The 17,500-nt window shown below is 44.9% G+C and overlaps 1 protein-coding gene across 1 annotated transcript in view; it reads right to left on the bottom strand.

The window, feature by feature from the left end:
• LOC134059608 (adhesion G protein-coupled receptor L3-like) overlaps nt 1-17,500 on the bottom strand; it is a 138,207-nt gene that overhangs the window by 7,839 nt on the left and 112,868 nt on the right. Inside the window, exons 15-17 of the mRNA XM_062516052.1 lie at nt 11,724-11,892; nt 10,025-10,156; nt 6,639-6,735 (exon numbers count right to left, since the gene is read on the bottom strand). Of these exons, the coding sequence (XP_062372036.1) occupies nt 6,639-6,735; nt 10,025-10,156; nt 11,724-11,892 (398 nt within the window). The remainder of the gene's footprint in view (nt 1-6,638; nt 6,736-10,024; nt 10,157-11,723; nt 11,893-17,500) is intronic.

The raw sequence follows: 17,500 nt of genomic DNA, 5'->3' as shown, positions 1-17,500 counted from the left end.
TCCGCTCATACTTTGTACCTTTGCCTCTTTCCGGCGAGTGACTGGTGCTCAGGTTACTGTGTGTGTGGATGTGCCTGTGTGTGTGTGTGTGTGTGTGTGTGTGTGTGTGTGTGTGTGAGTATGTATTGGCAATTGGTGCTCAGGTGTGCTTTTTGGGCCACTAACAGGGCTTAACGCTGTTTAAGATATAAAAAAAAATGCTTAATGGCATTTTACATCATGATCCATTTTCAAATCTTAACTTGAGGCACAGTGCCTGAGAATGCTAAACCCTGTATTAAAGAGCCATCAGGGATCGATGAATTATTCAGAACAACCTACAGATGGATTTTTTATTGTTGCTCTGCAAATGTGTTAAAACCCTTATAAACCCTTGAAACAGCATTTTTTTAAAAAAGAAAGAAAGACATTTTAAATTGCACATGCAGTGGGGGGGCTTTTAGAAGAGTTACGGCAGATATTCGGAAGAGAGGCCGCTGACTGTTTCTTAAAAGGAATACGCCAACCTTTTGAGAAATTAGTTTGTGATCTGTGTCTGTCTCAGCTAAGCGCAGGTGGCCTGTTCTCAACGGCACACTGCTTCTTTCATCAACCGACACGACTATTTCGTCACTGGCCACGCCCCTTTAGGAGGCAGGAAGCAGTGCCATTTCGTCCCATTGGAAAATCGGTTAGCGATTCATCTTAGCAACTAGACAATCTTTGCCTATATAGCTCCCATTTAGCTATAAGCTAACTGGTCTAACCCTCTTCCAGTGAATTATGCTACGCTAGGCTAAGGGGTGGGGTGGAGGTGGTGTGGGGCATGCTGGGATTTTTCATAAAGCTCTCACCAAATTACCGGAAAGTGGTAGCAATTATGACCATGGCTATTTGTGCATTACGCATTATTACAGGGAACGTGGGCACGGGAAGGGCTGTAATATAACTGCCTTTCCAGGTAATTAAACTACTATTTCATATGTGTGTGTGTGTGTGTAGTAGGTGTGTGTGTGTGTGTGTGTGTTATTAGTTTTTCATGTAACTGTACCTGGGAAAAGAGCATTTAATAACTGCTATGAACATCTTGTGTAAAGCTTGATTGATAATATCATTGTTGGAAAGCTCTTATCTCTGTGTATGTGTGTGTGTGTGTGTGTGTGTGTGTGTGTATAATGCCAGAGTCAGTAAATATCTCTGGAGGAGATCTTTCATCCAAGCTGGTGATGTGCAATTATCTTCAGCCACCATGCTGTTCTCCTCTTCTCTGAATCTCTCATGTTTAGAGAGGAAATTAACAAAAAAAAAAAAAAAAACAGACAGAAAAACAAGCTACCAGATAAAAACACAATACTGAAGCAAAGTCTCTCACACTGTCCACCTTCCAAGATCAGGCAGAGAGAGAGAGAGAGCAGAAACTCACAGATCAGATCTGTGAAAGAGAGAGTCCACACACTGCACTGATCTGCTGGCTACACTCTGTTGTTCCAGCTCAGACAAGCTGCAGTTCAAAGACTTATGACTTGAAAAACAGGGAGGCACAATGAGTTCAATCATGTCAAAATCCTTTAAAGTTATGAACTGTTAGATTCTCAACAAGTGCTTCGAGTGCGATATTGTACATTTATTCAGCTATCTGCCCCTAAAATATCTCATATCAAATATTATCCAAAGGAAGCTTTTTACTCACTGTGAGTCGGAGTAGAAGTGAAAGACTTGGTTCCTTGTTCAGTGGTGTTGTCATTGTTTACATTTCTAATTACTGTTTTTTATTGTTTTTTCTACACAAAGAATGGCACCAGAAAGTATTTCAATTCAGCTCTAGTGGCTTACCGGTGTGCCTTGACCTTCCTAAATTAAACTAGCTCTTCCATAATTCTCAATAATGCGGTGTTTGATGTTGATATTAATATGGATGCATGTATTCATTACAGTATTGTATTATATTAATTCATTTCATCTTTTTTTTTTCTTTGCCACATTGCTTTGTGGATAATCTGAATGTTATTTTTTCCCGTGTTGTTGATTTTAGTCGACTAATTACACACCTCTGAAAATATCAAAACCGCTTTTGAAATGTTAAACAGTTTCTTTTGAAACAAATAAATAAATCGAGACTCTTCAGTGAACGCTGTCTATTTGATGGAGGGAAAAAAAGAAAAAAGAAGTGTCTGGCTGGCTTCCAAAGCGGGGGCTCTGCTGATTTTGTTGTAATAATTGCGTATGCAGAGATAAATTAAACATGCTGCGCTATCGGGATGATTGTGGGGGTTTTCTTGCCTTCCTTCAGGAGAGACAGGCGGGACTCTTTCTCCCTCGAATGTGCTGGTGCAGCAGCCTTCCGTGCCGCAGTCCGAGTTGAAAAGGGCAAGAGAGCTGAGCGCATCAGATCGAGTGCTTAGAAAAAATCTCACAAACTGGGTTTTTGGAGGATGCCTCTCCTCGGCGGTTGAACGAGGCTTTTTTTTTTGTTGTAAAAGGTGAACGCGCTTTCGTCTCCTGGGCGGATTCGCTCTCAAAGAACGCCGAAGAGGAAGAGGAGGCATCTTTAAGAAAAAAAAAAAGAACACGAGGACACACTTGTGCAAGCCTGGCTGTGGCACACCGCTGATTACGAGGTCGAGAGGGTACACTTCAGAACGATGGCCGCCGCTCTCATTTCCCAAGATATACTACAGACCACCATTGGCAGCGGACCCATTCAACAGAGCCACTCAGGCCAGAGTGGAGGCCTCCTACACTGGGTGCAGGGCCAGGCCACATCCAGGTAGACTGCACTTCAGTCTTCGCCATAACGTGCAATCCATTGCTACTTTTGTCTGTATTATTGACTCACTATACTGTACACCCTTTCAACAAGAAAACAACAACAACAAAAACACACGCTAGAACATTCCGTTTTGTTCCCAAACTACTTCCGGTGCATTCAGATGACACATGAAATGTTAAAACGGAAACCTTGTGGGAACAACTATGATGAAGCTAAGGGAACTCTCTTGAAAACGGTCTATAGATGGATTTAAGATGCTGGGAGTCGGCCCACATGGGGTGCCAATGAAATGACGGATCAGAACCAGATTTGGGCCAGAAACGGGCCGCGTCCGGAAAACCTGTCCTGCACGCTTGTGTCGTCTCGGTCGAAGTGTGTACACTTCAGAATTTCACGCCTTTCGGCCCCTGACACAGACCGCTGGCAGCCTTCTCTGTGGACACACTTAAGACACCCGTCCCGATGCAGGAACGGATTTGGCTCCAATCTCTGCCGACTCCGGGCCAGGTCAGGGCCAGAGCGAGACCGGACGGGTCTCTGTGGTCAGCCGCTACACTCGCTCTCATCAGCCTTAATGTTCCCCATTCATTTCCCTCCGCTTCCCCTCCTCCCTTCTCTTCAATGTGACAGCTCAGACTGAGCCGAGTGAAAGATGGGCTGTCGACGAGCGAAGTCCGACTGCCACCTCCCCATGTGCTTTTCCCCCCTTTTTTTCTCTCTCTATTATTTATTTCTTTGTGTGTGTGTGTGTGTGTGTGTGTGTGTGTGTGTGTGCTGTGTGTGTGTGTGTGTGTGTGTGTGCTGTGTGTGTGTCGAGAGCTGTTGTGCGGCTCCTTTGGACGCCTTGCGCTGAGTGCCTAATTATTGAGATCTCGACACTTCCTCGGGCGCCGGCGCGTCAATCCGTCATCGTAACGGCGCATTAGTGTCGGCCCTGAGCCCGGGCGCTCGGCAGATTTAGAGAGTGGCTGAGGACTGGAGAGAGGATCTCTCCGCCGCCGCCGCCGACTCAAACCTGCCACCCCGACGAGCCTCCCGTGTCACCCCCGCGCATGAATATGCAACAGGGAGGGAGGGGAGAAGGGGGGGTCGCCCCGGCCCTAAACGACACTAGAGGGGGGTGTAAGGTGTACATTGGGGGAAACAAACACACACACACACACACACACACACGCACCAAATCCATTCACAGTCCCTCAAAAGGCCATTAAAAAGGACAAAAAAAACCCTTTGATGTAGTGGTTATACATCTGCTTCCCATTTTCAGGGTGTGTAAAGTATTTTCTTCACTAATGCAATTCTGGGGGCTTGGTGTTAACTTGATGCTGGCTGTACACTCTGTATACTCTAGGTACTGTAGATACTCTGGATACTGTAAATACTCTGGATAAATATTCTGGATGTTTTTTTTTCAATTAGCTTAGCTTATATTGATACTGTTTATTGTTTATGTTGCTATTCTCTTTAGTCAACACTAGTCTGATCAACTGCTACATTTAATTATTATTGTATTGTTTTTGTTTGTATGTCGCTTTGGACGAAGGCGTCTGGCTAAGCAACATAACCATAACCATAACATAACCACACAAAAGGTATTCTAGATACTCAAGGTACTCTGGATCCTATACTGCTAAATAATAATGCTTATTGGCTTAGAGGAGTAAGTGTGTAATTTAAGCATTCTAATAGAGGGTTAAGATTTAGCTGAAGACACGGAATGCTGCGCGTCGGGGTTCTGTTCATCCTGTTGGGAATTATTTTCCGATAATGACCGGCGTTCTTTATATTATCCCTTACATATTGTTGTCGATTGTGTCTGCAGATAATGCTATTCATATGACCATCTGACCAACAAATCTTTCTGAAGAAAACGGAAGCTACCGGAAGCAGTCCTGAGATGACCAAAAGCTCCATTCATTTTCAGTTGCAACAGCCAGCTACAGTACTGTCTCCAATGAGCTTGCAACTTGGTCTCATCCAGAGAGAATGCATCCTGAAAATAGGCTACTGAGTCTGCTCTAGGGAGCTTGTTTAACAAACAACCACATCTTCTGGGCTATATTCTTAATTCAATTTGCTTTAATTGGCCCCACACCTAATTTAATTACATTCTTCTGCATATAACTTCCTTAATCAGCATTTTTACAGGTCTGAATCTGTGACCCAATTATCTTGTTAAAGAGTGAGACCTCCTTTCTTCCCGGCCACCCTCTCCTGAGAAGTCTCGGGGCTTGTTATGTTTTTAATTGCAGAGTTGCTGTTCGCGGACATCACAGTCCTCATGATTTGTTGCAGGCTGTAAAACTGCAGAGGGGAGTATGGTTCAACTGCTGATAACGTAGGGCACTTGGAATGGGACTGTGGGCCTCATGAGGGCCAAAACTGGCCCAGACCAGAGACTTTTGTGATTCGGAGACATAGCGCTCAAAGAATCCTCCATAGAAATATATGGGGCTGTAATGCCACGAATGCAGTTCTCCATACACATGTCCCTCATCTTCCAGCAATGTAGGCAACCAACCACATTTTCCATCAGATATTAGTGCCCAAGGTGCTCTCCTCCGAGTCAAGGAATTTAAAGTTTAATAAAGTCCTGGGGTAGCCAAAAGTTAAAAAAAAAAAAAAAAAAAAAAACCTTCACCGGTTTCAGTCATCTAGGCCTTCAGCAGGGCGTCGTTGACCAATCGCATTGTTGGAAATGGCATGATTGACGTAATCGTCTGAAATAGCTATCCAATAATAATAGCCCAAATAGCCCAAAGCCCTTACCAAGATGGCCGCTGAGACGTCAGACTTGCCTATGAGGACTTTGTCCACACCCCTTCCTGGTTCCTCTGATCTCTGGACCAATGCTAACATGTTTCACAGACATGGTGGTGCTTTGTTTCTTGTAGTAATGCAAATGTAACAGCTATGTTCCAAATCGCTCACACTCCTCATCCTCCTCCTCCTCCTTCTCAGAAGTGCACTTCCTCTTCTCAAAGTGCACTTCTTCCCCCTGAGATCTCACAAAGTGGTACAAGAAAGACAAACGAGAGACAAAAGAGTCCTGTCTGCAAAATGGAGAGAGAGAGAGAGAGAGAGAGAGAGAGAGAGTTTTCTATAAGTTTCTTTTTCTACAGTATACAGTAGTAGGCTATTGCTGAACTTATTACTATCTACTAGGTATTTTTTATAAGTTTTTGTTGTTGTTTTGTATAAGTTTCTTTTTCTACAGTATAATAGCCTACTACTGCTGAAGCTATTACTGTCCTTCTAACATAATTTACGATCTACTATTTTGATATTATTATTATTATTATTGTTGCTGTTTTTGCAATTATTTCATTTGTATCCCCTTACTAATGTAAAGTTGATTATTAACATGTTATTCTTGTAGCTTTGGCAACAATGACTTGACACATTCATGCCAATAAAGCAATATTTGATTTGATTTGAGAGAGAGAGAGAGAGGAGAGAGAGAGAGAGAGAGAGAGAGAGAGAGAGAGAGAGAACGAGAGGAATGCGGGGGAAGAGGAGTGATACGATATGATTTGGGAAGTGTCCAGAATAGATGGGGGGGTGTCCGGGGAGCATCGCCGCGGAGATAACAGCCTAATCGAGTGGCGGGAAACTCAGACAGAGGTCTTGTGCTTCTGTGTTCCCGCAAAAAACGGCGGCGGCGGCATCGGCATCGTCATCGGCGGGTGCAGTTACCGTGGAGATAGAGAGAGAGACATGCCAGAGGGGGCAAACTGGTGGGCTGGGATTATGAGGGATAAAGAAAAGAGGAGGAAGAGAAAGACAAAGAGGAGAAGAAGAGGAGGAGGAGGAGGAGGAGGAGGAGGAGGAAGGGGAGGAGGAAGCAGCAGTGAAGGGTAACGCAGTGGGTCGTTGCGACGAGGCTTACCTCGGTTGAGCGAAGCGGAGCTGTTGATGTCGCCCGTGATGAAAGAGGACTCGGACTGCTTCCTGACTGTGTCGTTCCACATGCGGCGGATCCGACTCTGTGGGGGGGAGGGAAGGGGGGGAAGGGGGGGGGGGGGGGAGAGAAGAGTCGCACAGCACAATCAGTAAAGCTCAGGAGCAAGAGAACTCGACTGGAACTGATGGACGAGCAGAGGAATGAGAGCAAGACACCGTCAGAGAGAGAGAGAGAGAGAGAGAGAGGGAGAGAGAGAGGAAGAGAGAGAGAGAGACAGAGAGAGAGAGAGACAGAGAGAGAGAGAGAGAGAGAGAGAGAGAGAGAGAGAGAGAGAGAGAGAGAGAGAGAGAGAGAGAGAGAGAGAGAGAGAGACAGACAGAGAAGAAGAGGTTGGGAGTCACTACTGAACGAGCCATAAATTGCAGCACCAGAGGTTTTATGCCCTGCTGGTGAACCGTGCGGGCGTCTGCTATAGCGACGTCATCGGGGGTGATTTGTCTTTGATTTGTATTTGATCTCCATCTGAGCTAATGGCCGGGTGCCATCTTCAGTCATGTTCTGCGGCTCCATACGAGGGCGGTTAACATTTGCAACAGTGCTCTCTGGAGCAATTCACAGATGTGGAACATGCACACATGCTGAGGAGGAGGGTTCATGCTCATGGAAAACAAGGGCTAGATATGGGAAGACATACTGTAGAAAGAGGCCTTCTTTACAGATGTAGACGTAGACACATAGATACATACATACATACATACACACACACACACATATATGCATACAGTACATACATATACTACAGTTCAAAAGTTTGGAGTCACTTAGAAATGTCCTTGTTTTCATCATTAATGTTGCTAATGGCTGATCTTTGACGCAACATCTACATTGGCCATTATCAGCAAACATCCACCCACTGTTGCAAAGGCACGTTCTGTTTACTAATCTGATATCATTTGAAAAGGCTAACTGAGAAAACATTGGAGAACCCTTTTGCAACGATGTAAGCACATAATGTAATCTGAAAACTGCTGCCCTGATTAAAAAAAAAAAAAAAAAAAAATGCAACTGGTCTCAGCTGGTATTCTGTCTATAATGGAGAGGAATGGAAATGTCTAAGTGATCTTAAACTTTTGAACGACAGTGTACAGTACATACATACACACATACATATATAGATCAGCACCATTCACAACCATTCACATCATATGAGCAACATAATGTATAAAGAAAGATAGATACATGTATATGAATCAGCATAAATCATTTTAAATGAATGAATGAATGAATGAATGAATGAATGAATGCCCAAACAAAAACAAACAAACACACAAACAACAGACAAACACAATAGCAGCACTAGTGCCACCATCTCCACTCCACCACCACACCACCAGCGAGCGCTAGCTAGCTAGCCGTTCAGAACACCAGAGGCGCTGGCGCCAGTGACCTCTCTGTGGGGTCACTTCATGTCGAGTCAGCCGCTATCTGAACTTTCATTCATCTCACCCTGACATTTACAAGACTGCGGACAGAGGATGCACACACACAAACTCACACACACACACACACACACACACACACTCACACATGCCCGCCCACACACACACACACACACACACACACACACACACACACACACACACACACACACACACGAACACACAGACACACAGACAGACACACACACACACACAAAAACATACAGACACAGACACACACACACACACACACACAAAGACACAGGAAGAGGTCATGAAATCTAATGCAATCTCTGTGGCTCTTATCAGACATTCTCCGCATGAACTTTCAACACTCACGTCACTGACCAGGGTGACCATGACCATGACAACGTCAGAAGAACATCTATGCATCTGTGTGTGTGTGTGTGTGTGTGTGTGTGTGTGTGTGTGTGTGTGTGTGTGTGTGTGCGCACGCTTATATGTGTCATGTGACGTGTCAGGATTGGTCACATCAGCTGTGTGTGTGTGGGTGTGTATTTTGACTGGTGATGCAGTCAGAGTGGAACGGTTATTATGTCTCTCTCTCTCTCTCTCTCTCTCTCTCTCTCTCTCTCTCGGCCATCTATGGTTTGTTAATATACGCAGAGCCATACTGGCAAACTATATACAGTGTTCTAGCAATGACTCACATATTAAAGCATCAATTAGCAGGAGGGTTTGCTGTTTGATACGTGGACACAATGCTATAAGACGGATCCGTTTCCGACAGAACAAAAGTTCAGAAGTCCGCTCCTCCATCTCTTTCCGTCTCGGGGGAATACAATTGATAGCATGCTTTGCTAATTGCAGGTCTCTTTTGAAAGCTTGTCAGATGCAGGTGAAATTGACCTGCGTTCCCGCTTGTCGCTCAATGCATGCAATTAGTGAGACTAACTCTCTCTCTCTCTCTCTCTGTGTGTGTGTGTGTGTGTGTGTGTGTGTGTGTGTGTGTGTATAAAATGCCTGCCATCACCATCAACACATGGAGCCCATGAATAAAGCATTTCTCAGTTGTGTCCTTATGCTCCGGAATCCCATGCTATGGACTCTGTGATGTGTGTGGTGTGTAAACTGTCAGGTAAACTATGTGTGTGTGTGTGTGTGTGTGTGTGTGTGTGTGTGTGCCAGCTCCTGCTCTCATAGAGCACAGGTGCTATCACACGTTTCAGGCGTTACAGATAAACAGCCTTCAATTGAGAACAAAGGGATTTGCATTAGAGTGTCTGAGCAGTTCATCAAACTGAAACGTACAGGTTCAGGTTCCGACTTTTAGCATGTAACGTCACTACCAACTGATCTCATGGTCGTGCAGAGGTGCATGCAATCCTGATCACACCACTGGACACAGACGTTTGGACTGCAAACAGCAAAAGACACTGGGGGTGCCTCTCATTTGGTCTTTTATACACCCTCCCTTCCTTCCTCGATCCTCGTCCTCACTGATCTACAGTAGATAAAAAATGATGGGGCGGCAACAATGGGATAGTCTATCCAGTGTTCGTTATAGATCAGTGGGAACGAGCCTCGAGGACCGAGCATCGAGGATCGAGCAGAGTGTTTGAGAGCCACCCTGGGTTTTATATAGCAACTCTCTACCTGTTTGTTCACACTCTCACACATACACAAATTCACACACTCTCTCACACACACAGCTGTCTTGGGATCAGTGTCTCGCTCAAGGACACTATGACCTTGGAGGACAGAGAACAGGGAACCGGGGCTCAAACCTACAACCCTCTGGTGTTCCAAATGACTCCTCTTCATCCCCTGAGCTACTATCACCGTCACAAATAAAAAAATCAACAAGGAGTGTGGTGTGAAGAGGGGATATGCAGGCAGTGGAGGTGAGCGGCAGGGGAGAGCGCCCCCTACCTGTGAGCCGTGTGAGGGGCCGTAGCGTCCTGGGACCCGCGAGGCGGTGCTCTTGCCAGAGCCCATGGAGGTGTCCACACTCTTCCCACTGCAGCAGTGCGTACGCAGGCACTTCCCATACTCCTTACGCACCTGCAGAGAGAGACCACGCACACACACACACACCATATACACACACCATACAAATACACACACACAGACACACACACACACACACAGACACAGACACCATACAAACACATACACACACACAGACACACACACACACGCACACAATACAAACACATACACACACACACACACACACACACACACACACACACACACACACACACACACACACACACACCATACAAACACATACACACACACAGACACAGACACCATACAAACACATACACACACACACAGACACAGACACACACACACGCACACAATACAAACACATACACACACACACACACACACACCATACAAACACATACACACACAGACACAGACACCATACAAACACATACACACACACACAGACACACGCACACAATACAAACACATACACACACACACACACACACACCATACAAACACACACACACACCATTCAAACAGATACACACACAGACGCACACACACGCCATACACACAAAACACACACACACACACACAGGTTAATGATTAACTGAACTGTCTAGAGAGAGAATTACATTCAAACAAATTACATAGATAAACTGCTATTGATGCAGGCAAATTATGGAGAATGCACCCTCACACATATGTATGCACGCACACACACACACACACACACACACACACACACACACACACACACACACACACACAGACACACACACACACACACGCACTGCATATATGAAGGTACTGCACAGTACATAAATAACAGCAATGCATACATTGGCATACATTAACACACATACACACACTTTATCTCTTCCTCTCCCTTTTTTCACACACTCGCTACAAACTGGGGCAAAAAAAAGAATCAGTCAACAATAAAGGCATGGACACAGAAACTCCCTCTCTTTTCTCATTCTCGCAAAGGCCAACCATATGCGACATTCATACACAAAGCCATCTGTTACACACCTGAACTGAAATAATGCCTTCACACTTTCAGTGGTATTTATAGGTCACATCTGTCAGCCAATCCTTGATAAGTCAATCAATGGAAGCCCCTACCCCAGGTCAACAGCTGTTGACTTTCAGATAGAAACGGCCATAATCTGAGCTTCATTAAAAACAGGCAAACACAGGTGGACGTTCAAGGCAACTGCTTTTTCTTTTAACTTTTAGATTTCGGATGGTAATCCTTTAAATCCTTTAAATGGCAATCCTCAGTACAGCGCCCATATTTGTTTGTTGTCAACTACCACTTTAGACCACTTGTTTTTTTTTTGTGTGTGTTGTGTTTTGTGTACTGCAAACTTTTGCCAAATGAAAAGGAAAGAAACAAGTCCGCACATCTGCACAACCTCGCATGGCATGCTGTATTCTCTCTCTCTCTCTCTCTCTCACATACCCACACACACACACACACACAGTCACAGTCACAGACACACTCGCACACACACACACCCACAAAAATACTAACACATCAGGCCATAACTGATCGTTAGACCTTTGAGAGGGCAAAGCGGCGCTTTTGAGCTGTGCTGTATTTAGTAGGCGTGCGTTTAGTTACCTTCTTCTGCAGCACGCAGTGGAAGATGAAGATGAACATGCCCTGGAGGGAGTTGAAGATGGTGAAGAGGTAGGCCATGATCACGGTGCTCTCGTTCACGTACATCAGGCCAAAGGCCCAGGTCAGACCCAGTAGGCACAGCAGGGCAATAGCGCCGATCACCCAGGATCTGAGAGAGAGAGAGAGAGGTGGTTAACTGGTGTATACCAGTATGTGGCGTGCGGGTGTGTACTGTATGCGTCTCTCAAGAGGCAAAACAACCACATTCCTGTGGATGACCTCTGAACTTGTGGATGGTAGAAACAATAAAACATCAATTAAAAACAAAACTGGGCATAAGCAACCTGTTTGTATGGGTATATGGGTGTTTGTGAGTATGGGTTAGCATAAAACTTTAAGTGTTAAAAGCAAAAACACTAAATAAAAAGCAAAGTGTAACTACAGAATAACTATAAAAGCATGGTCTATAACTGAGAGTATGTGTTTCAAGGAAGTATTTTAAGACTAATATCAGAGCATCCATGCACTCTGACTCGCAGATAAATAAGATGTACAAATTAAAAACATGAAATAAAAGGAACAGAATCTAAGCAATTAAGAACATTCCTCAGAGGAGAAGTGAGGTTAGGCTATATGCAAGTAGTGTGTGCGACTGTGCGTGTGTGTACTGTATATGCGCGCGCACACGCGTGTGTGTGTGTGTGTGTGTCCGTGTGTAACCTCTGATTAATTGCAAAGGAAAAGAGCCTTAAGGCTACAAGACCTGATTTGTTGAGAGGAGGAGACCCATGTGCATCTTAACAACACTCTCCACGAGACGCAGCTCATGAATTTGATCTCAAGTGCACACGAATGCCACAGTAAGCCAACTAATTGGAATCTTGAGAATATATACGCTGTACATCAAATGCACAGCTTAATAGAAATATATATATATATATATATATATATATATATATATATATATATATATATACATATACAATGTTACCGTCAATAGCCTGTCAACAAGCAACACTCTCACTACGCTTCAATCACCAGACCGTTCCTGAGGGGGTTCACTGCCCTGAAGAGGTTAGCAGCAGCAATAGCCTTAAATGGACACCGTGCTTGGCTCCATAAAAGCCAAGGCTATTACAACACCACCACATACATTAGTGTGTCTCTTGATATAAACTGCAATCAGTAAATATAATAGAGAGAAGACGCAGGGTAGCAGAGGAGAGTTTATTGGGAGAGTGAGAGGGGGGCGGGGGGCAGGGGCGTAGACACACAGGAGATTCTTTAATGGACTCTTGATGAACCACTCTCTGAGACTGACGGGTACACACGGTGCAGCACCAACGAAGGGCCAAAGGTTTGAAGGAACGAGACAGGGGCTCCAGAAATAGACATGGCTGACATTGGGGGGGGGGGGGGGGGGGGATTGGGGTGTCAGTAGGCTTGAGAGAGACGGGGGGGTTGTAGGAGCTGTCCATTTCAATCCTTACTTGATTTCAGGCTGGTAATCCTCGTAGCTAAAGAACAGTGGCAAGAGAGTTTACAGCACAAGCTCAGGAAATTGTTAAAAAATTAAATAAAATGGTGTAAAGCAATTGTGTACAAAATTGTTAATAGAAAGAGGATGAGGTAATGGGCATGGCATTGTGAGGTGTAACACAAAGAGGAAGTGAGGCATAACACAAAGCATTTGGAGGAGGTTTGTATGTGTAAATAGCCTGGTTGTTCCCATCCTGCCTTGCGCTGTGATTTCATTCACGCTGCTAAGGCAGTCTGGACACTAACACCCACATTTTCGCCTGATGTTCCGTGGCGCCCAATGAACGGATCTGGGCATTTTTTCAAATACGAGAAAATGAACGTCTGGTTGCCAGACCACATCTCATTTGAGAAGTGGTAGGCGCTAGCCAGGCTAATATGTAAAGGTCATTGCAGATTATTTGAATGTTGATTTCGATGTTTAGCAGACTGAATGTTTAGCCATTATAGGAGTGGGCAGGAAGTGCAATGCTAGAGGGGACAGATTTGGGGGGGTTGAAGCCAATAATGAAATAATTTCCAAAAAAGAATCTTGGACTTAACTTAATCAAAAATGCCATGAAGTCCAATAATTCTTGGCCAATGTGATTTACCTGAAAACGCACTAAATAACCGTCTACGTATTAAAACATTACAATCGTGATCACATTACTTGTCGAGACATTTTTCAAAAATGATTGGAGGAAGTTAAGGATATTATTGTGTTTATTGGGTTTTAAGTCCAAATATGTATGACATTTCAGGGCTTTATTCAATTGTTTAAAGTTGATAAAGTAATTGGTTTGGGGCACCAGAGCAGAGCAGAGGAGACTGACATGATTAAGACAAGAGACTGAGCTTCATCTGGAGCCTCTGAGAGCTACAGCAGGGCGGATGAGAGTGTGGGGGGGTAGGGGGTCACAAATTATGCTATCAGGAAATTATTAAATTCTTGGGTCATGGTACGAGACAAGATCAGGCGAGCAGTGAACGCGGTGCTCCGAGGTGTGCGTGTGTGTGTGTGTGTGTGGGTCTAACCTGGTGTCTCATTGATTGAGTCTACATGCTAGCCTGGTTGTGATTGGGTTAGTGTGGATGGGGGAGGCGCGCGGATGTGTGTGTGTGTGTGTGTGTGTGTGTGTTTGTGTCTGTGTGTGTGTGTGTGTGTGTTTGTGTCTGTGTGTCTGTGCGTGTGTGTGTGAGTGTGTGTGTGTGTGTGTGTGTGTGTGTGTGTGTGTGTAGGGGGGGGGGGGGGGGGTTGAAACTCACAAACCCAGCTTTGTGAAGGAGCTGCAGGTGCTGCAGGCGATTACACAGCATGTTAATCTCCCCTCACACCCACCCACCCACACTCACACACCCACCCAACCCACCACACACACACACCCACACACACACACACACACACACACCCACACTCACACACCCAACCCACCACACACACACACACACCCACCCACACTCACACACCCACCCAACCCACCACCCACCCACCCACACTCACACACCCACCCAACCCACCACACACACACACACACACACGGAAGCGTGTGGAGAACAGACGCGGAGGAGACCAACGGTGCCGGGTGTGTGTGAGTGGGGAAGCGTGGCACAGCGAGAGCGTCTTAACAAATGGTCCAGGTGCGCGCGGCGGCGGCGAAAAAATAAATGATTTATGAAATTGCGGAGGAGCCATTAGACATCATTTTCCCAGGTCTGTCTTAATGACCTGTTGGGAGAAGGCACTTCATCACCCTGATTGGTCCCGCGGATGAGGCCGAGGGCTACAAACAAAAGGAGCCTCGCCCGGCCCCTGAGAAATAAAAAAAAGAAGGAGAGAAAGAAAGAGAGAGAGGAGAAAAAAAGAAAAAAAAGAGAAAAGAGGGGATGGTTGAAAGAGAAAGGAAAGAAAAATATTGACCTCGGACAGAGCAGGGATTGTTTCACAGAGCATTAATTGCGAAAAAAAGAGAGAGAGAGAGAGATCAGGAGTTGTGCAAATGAATCGGATGGTTTCTGGGTGGCTACGGCAAGCCGGATGTTTAAGCTATTGATCACTGCGGCGCTAGCCAAGGGTGTGAAGCAACTCTGTTTTAAAGCTGCGGTGGGGCGATGAATAGTTTAACACGTAGAGGTTAATGATGCATCGCAGACTCGCCTGCTAAGCATGATAAACAACCGCGGCGGCTGTGTCAAATGATCATTTTCCCCGAGCATGGCAGTTTTCATTACCTGTCTCGCAAAAACGCTATTACGCTTTAACTAGGACTGAGGAATAAGAATGACCTTTGAGGCATTTTACCTATTGCTCAATGTTGCAATTACGATGTGCATGTCATTCTGATAACATGAGGATATTCTAGCTATAGACCTGCATACATAAACATGGAGGATTGTTATGTTTGTGTACATGTGTGTTTTAGTGTACATGTATACACATCTGAATGGGATTGGGGGGGGGGGTTGTAGGAGTATACATGTATACATATCTGTATTTGTGTGTCTATGAAAACTTACAGTACAGTGTGTGTGCATGTATGTGTATTTGTATCTGTATGTGTGTCCATGATAACTTGGGTATAGTGTGTGCACGCATGTATGTGTGTGTGTGTGTGTGTGTGTGTGTGTGTGCACGTGCAGTGGTGGTGTGTGTTTTTGCACATCTATGGTAGCGTAGTAGTACAGCTTCCTTTCAGGGAAACCAAAAATCACATTGAAATTCTTGCCCAAGTGCCATTTCTTTCTGCGGAGGAGGGAACGTGTAATTACAGTACAACTCACTCGTGCCGCGCTCCGAAGCGTCGCTCTTTTTCCACGAGAGACACATGGCGAGAGTGACGCTACGCTAGCGTCACCTCACGGTCTGCTCAGAAGTCTCTGCACGTCAAATAAGACTTCATTTATCAGCATTTCAATGCTACAGTATCGGCAGTTTAAAATTCTTTTCTTCTTCCCTTCGGCTCGAGTGTAGAGGAAGAAGTCGTCGTAGCGAAGCACCTTTGGCGTGCTATGAATTGAATTACGACGTAATTTACGCCGAGAACAGTTTCAGACTCGGCGATCTGCATGTGAATGGTTCGAGTAATTGAGTTAGTGGGTTCAAATTGAAGCTCAGCTCTCTCCCGCACACCTCGAGAAAGAACACTAATAAGTCGCTGGTGAAGGAGGGGGTAATACAAATGGCATCTACAAAAACAGCAGGATGCTAATTGCTAAACTAAGGATGCGCTTCTAAAAAGGAGAGGAGTTTTTCTTTTTCATGGCGCTTGCATATTCCTCAGCTGTGACAAAGGAAAAGGTGCTTTTCATATCTCCTCAGAGTATGTATGTCGATATGAATACTGATGTCCTGAGCGGTTTCGATTGCTGTGTCTCTGTATATGCATCAAAGCTAATTGTCAAAGGCTGTGAAACGCTCGAATTAGAGACTGAATTTAGTCTTATTTACGTGCTAGTCTGATGATTCACAGACGCATTAATCTCCTTTAAAAGTCTCTCCTTTAGAAATAAAAATCGGTTGAAAATAAAGAGGGGAAAAAAAACGTTGCATTACCATAAAGCGAAACTACAGGGCCAAGGAGGACCGTGAGAGCTGTGAGGCCATCTCCGCGAGAATGAAGAGAGTGCCATAATAATTTGGAACCCAGATAAAGACTTAGGCTTGAAATGTGTTGGTCGGAATAAGCTCTGAATAGAAAACTAGATATTTGAACTTGGATGGAGTTAAAGAGGAACTATGCAGGATTGGCGATTTCATCTCTGGTTTCGGTTTCGTTGTTCGCTTTCGCTCGTTTTATGCTTGCATTTTCTCTGCAGAGCTTCCCTGATAGCTTTAGCGTGTATATTTATACATGTATAGGCTATATTTAAATATATAAATTGCAAGCGTGGTTCTTCGTCTCAGACTTCCAGATGTAAACAAAGAGCGATCGTCTCCTGCAGAAAGTTGCATAGGGTCTCTTTAAGATGAAGTGCCTTCAGTTCAGTTTTTTTTTTTTTTGTCCTGGGTGACACCAGAAACTCTCCGGATTCCGTTTGCTGTCAGTGTGCAACAGTGATCAGAATGACAGAACGGCCACAGACATCTCAACACAACACACACAGGAGGAGACAAACACGCAAACACAGGGGAAAACAAACAAAGCGTGGATGTGTTCTCTACAGTCATGTCTGAAGGTGTGTGTGTGTGTGTGTGTGGGGGGGGGGGGGTGTTCTAAGGGCAAGTCTACAGGGAATGGGCCAAAAACATAAGTATTGTA

This window comes from Sardina pilchardus, chromosome 16 (genome assembly GCF_963854185.1).
Source record: "Sardina pilchardus chromosome 16, fSarPil1.1, whole genome shotgun sequence".
In the NCBI taxonomy this organism is placed as follows: Eukaryota; Metazoa; Chordata; class Actinopteri; order Clupeiformes; family Clupeidae; genus Sardina; species Sardina pilchardus.
Note: the sequence above shows the minus strand (reverse complement) of the source record. Positions and strands in the feature narration are given on the sequence as shown.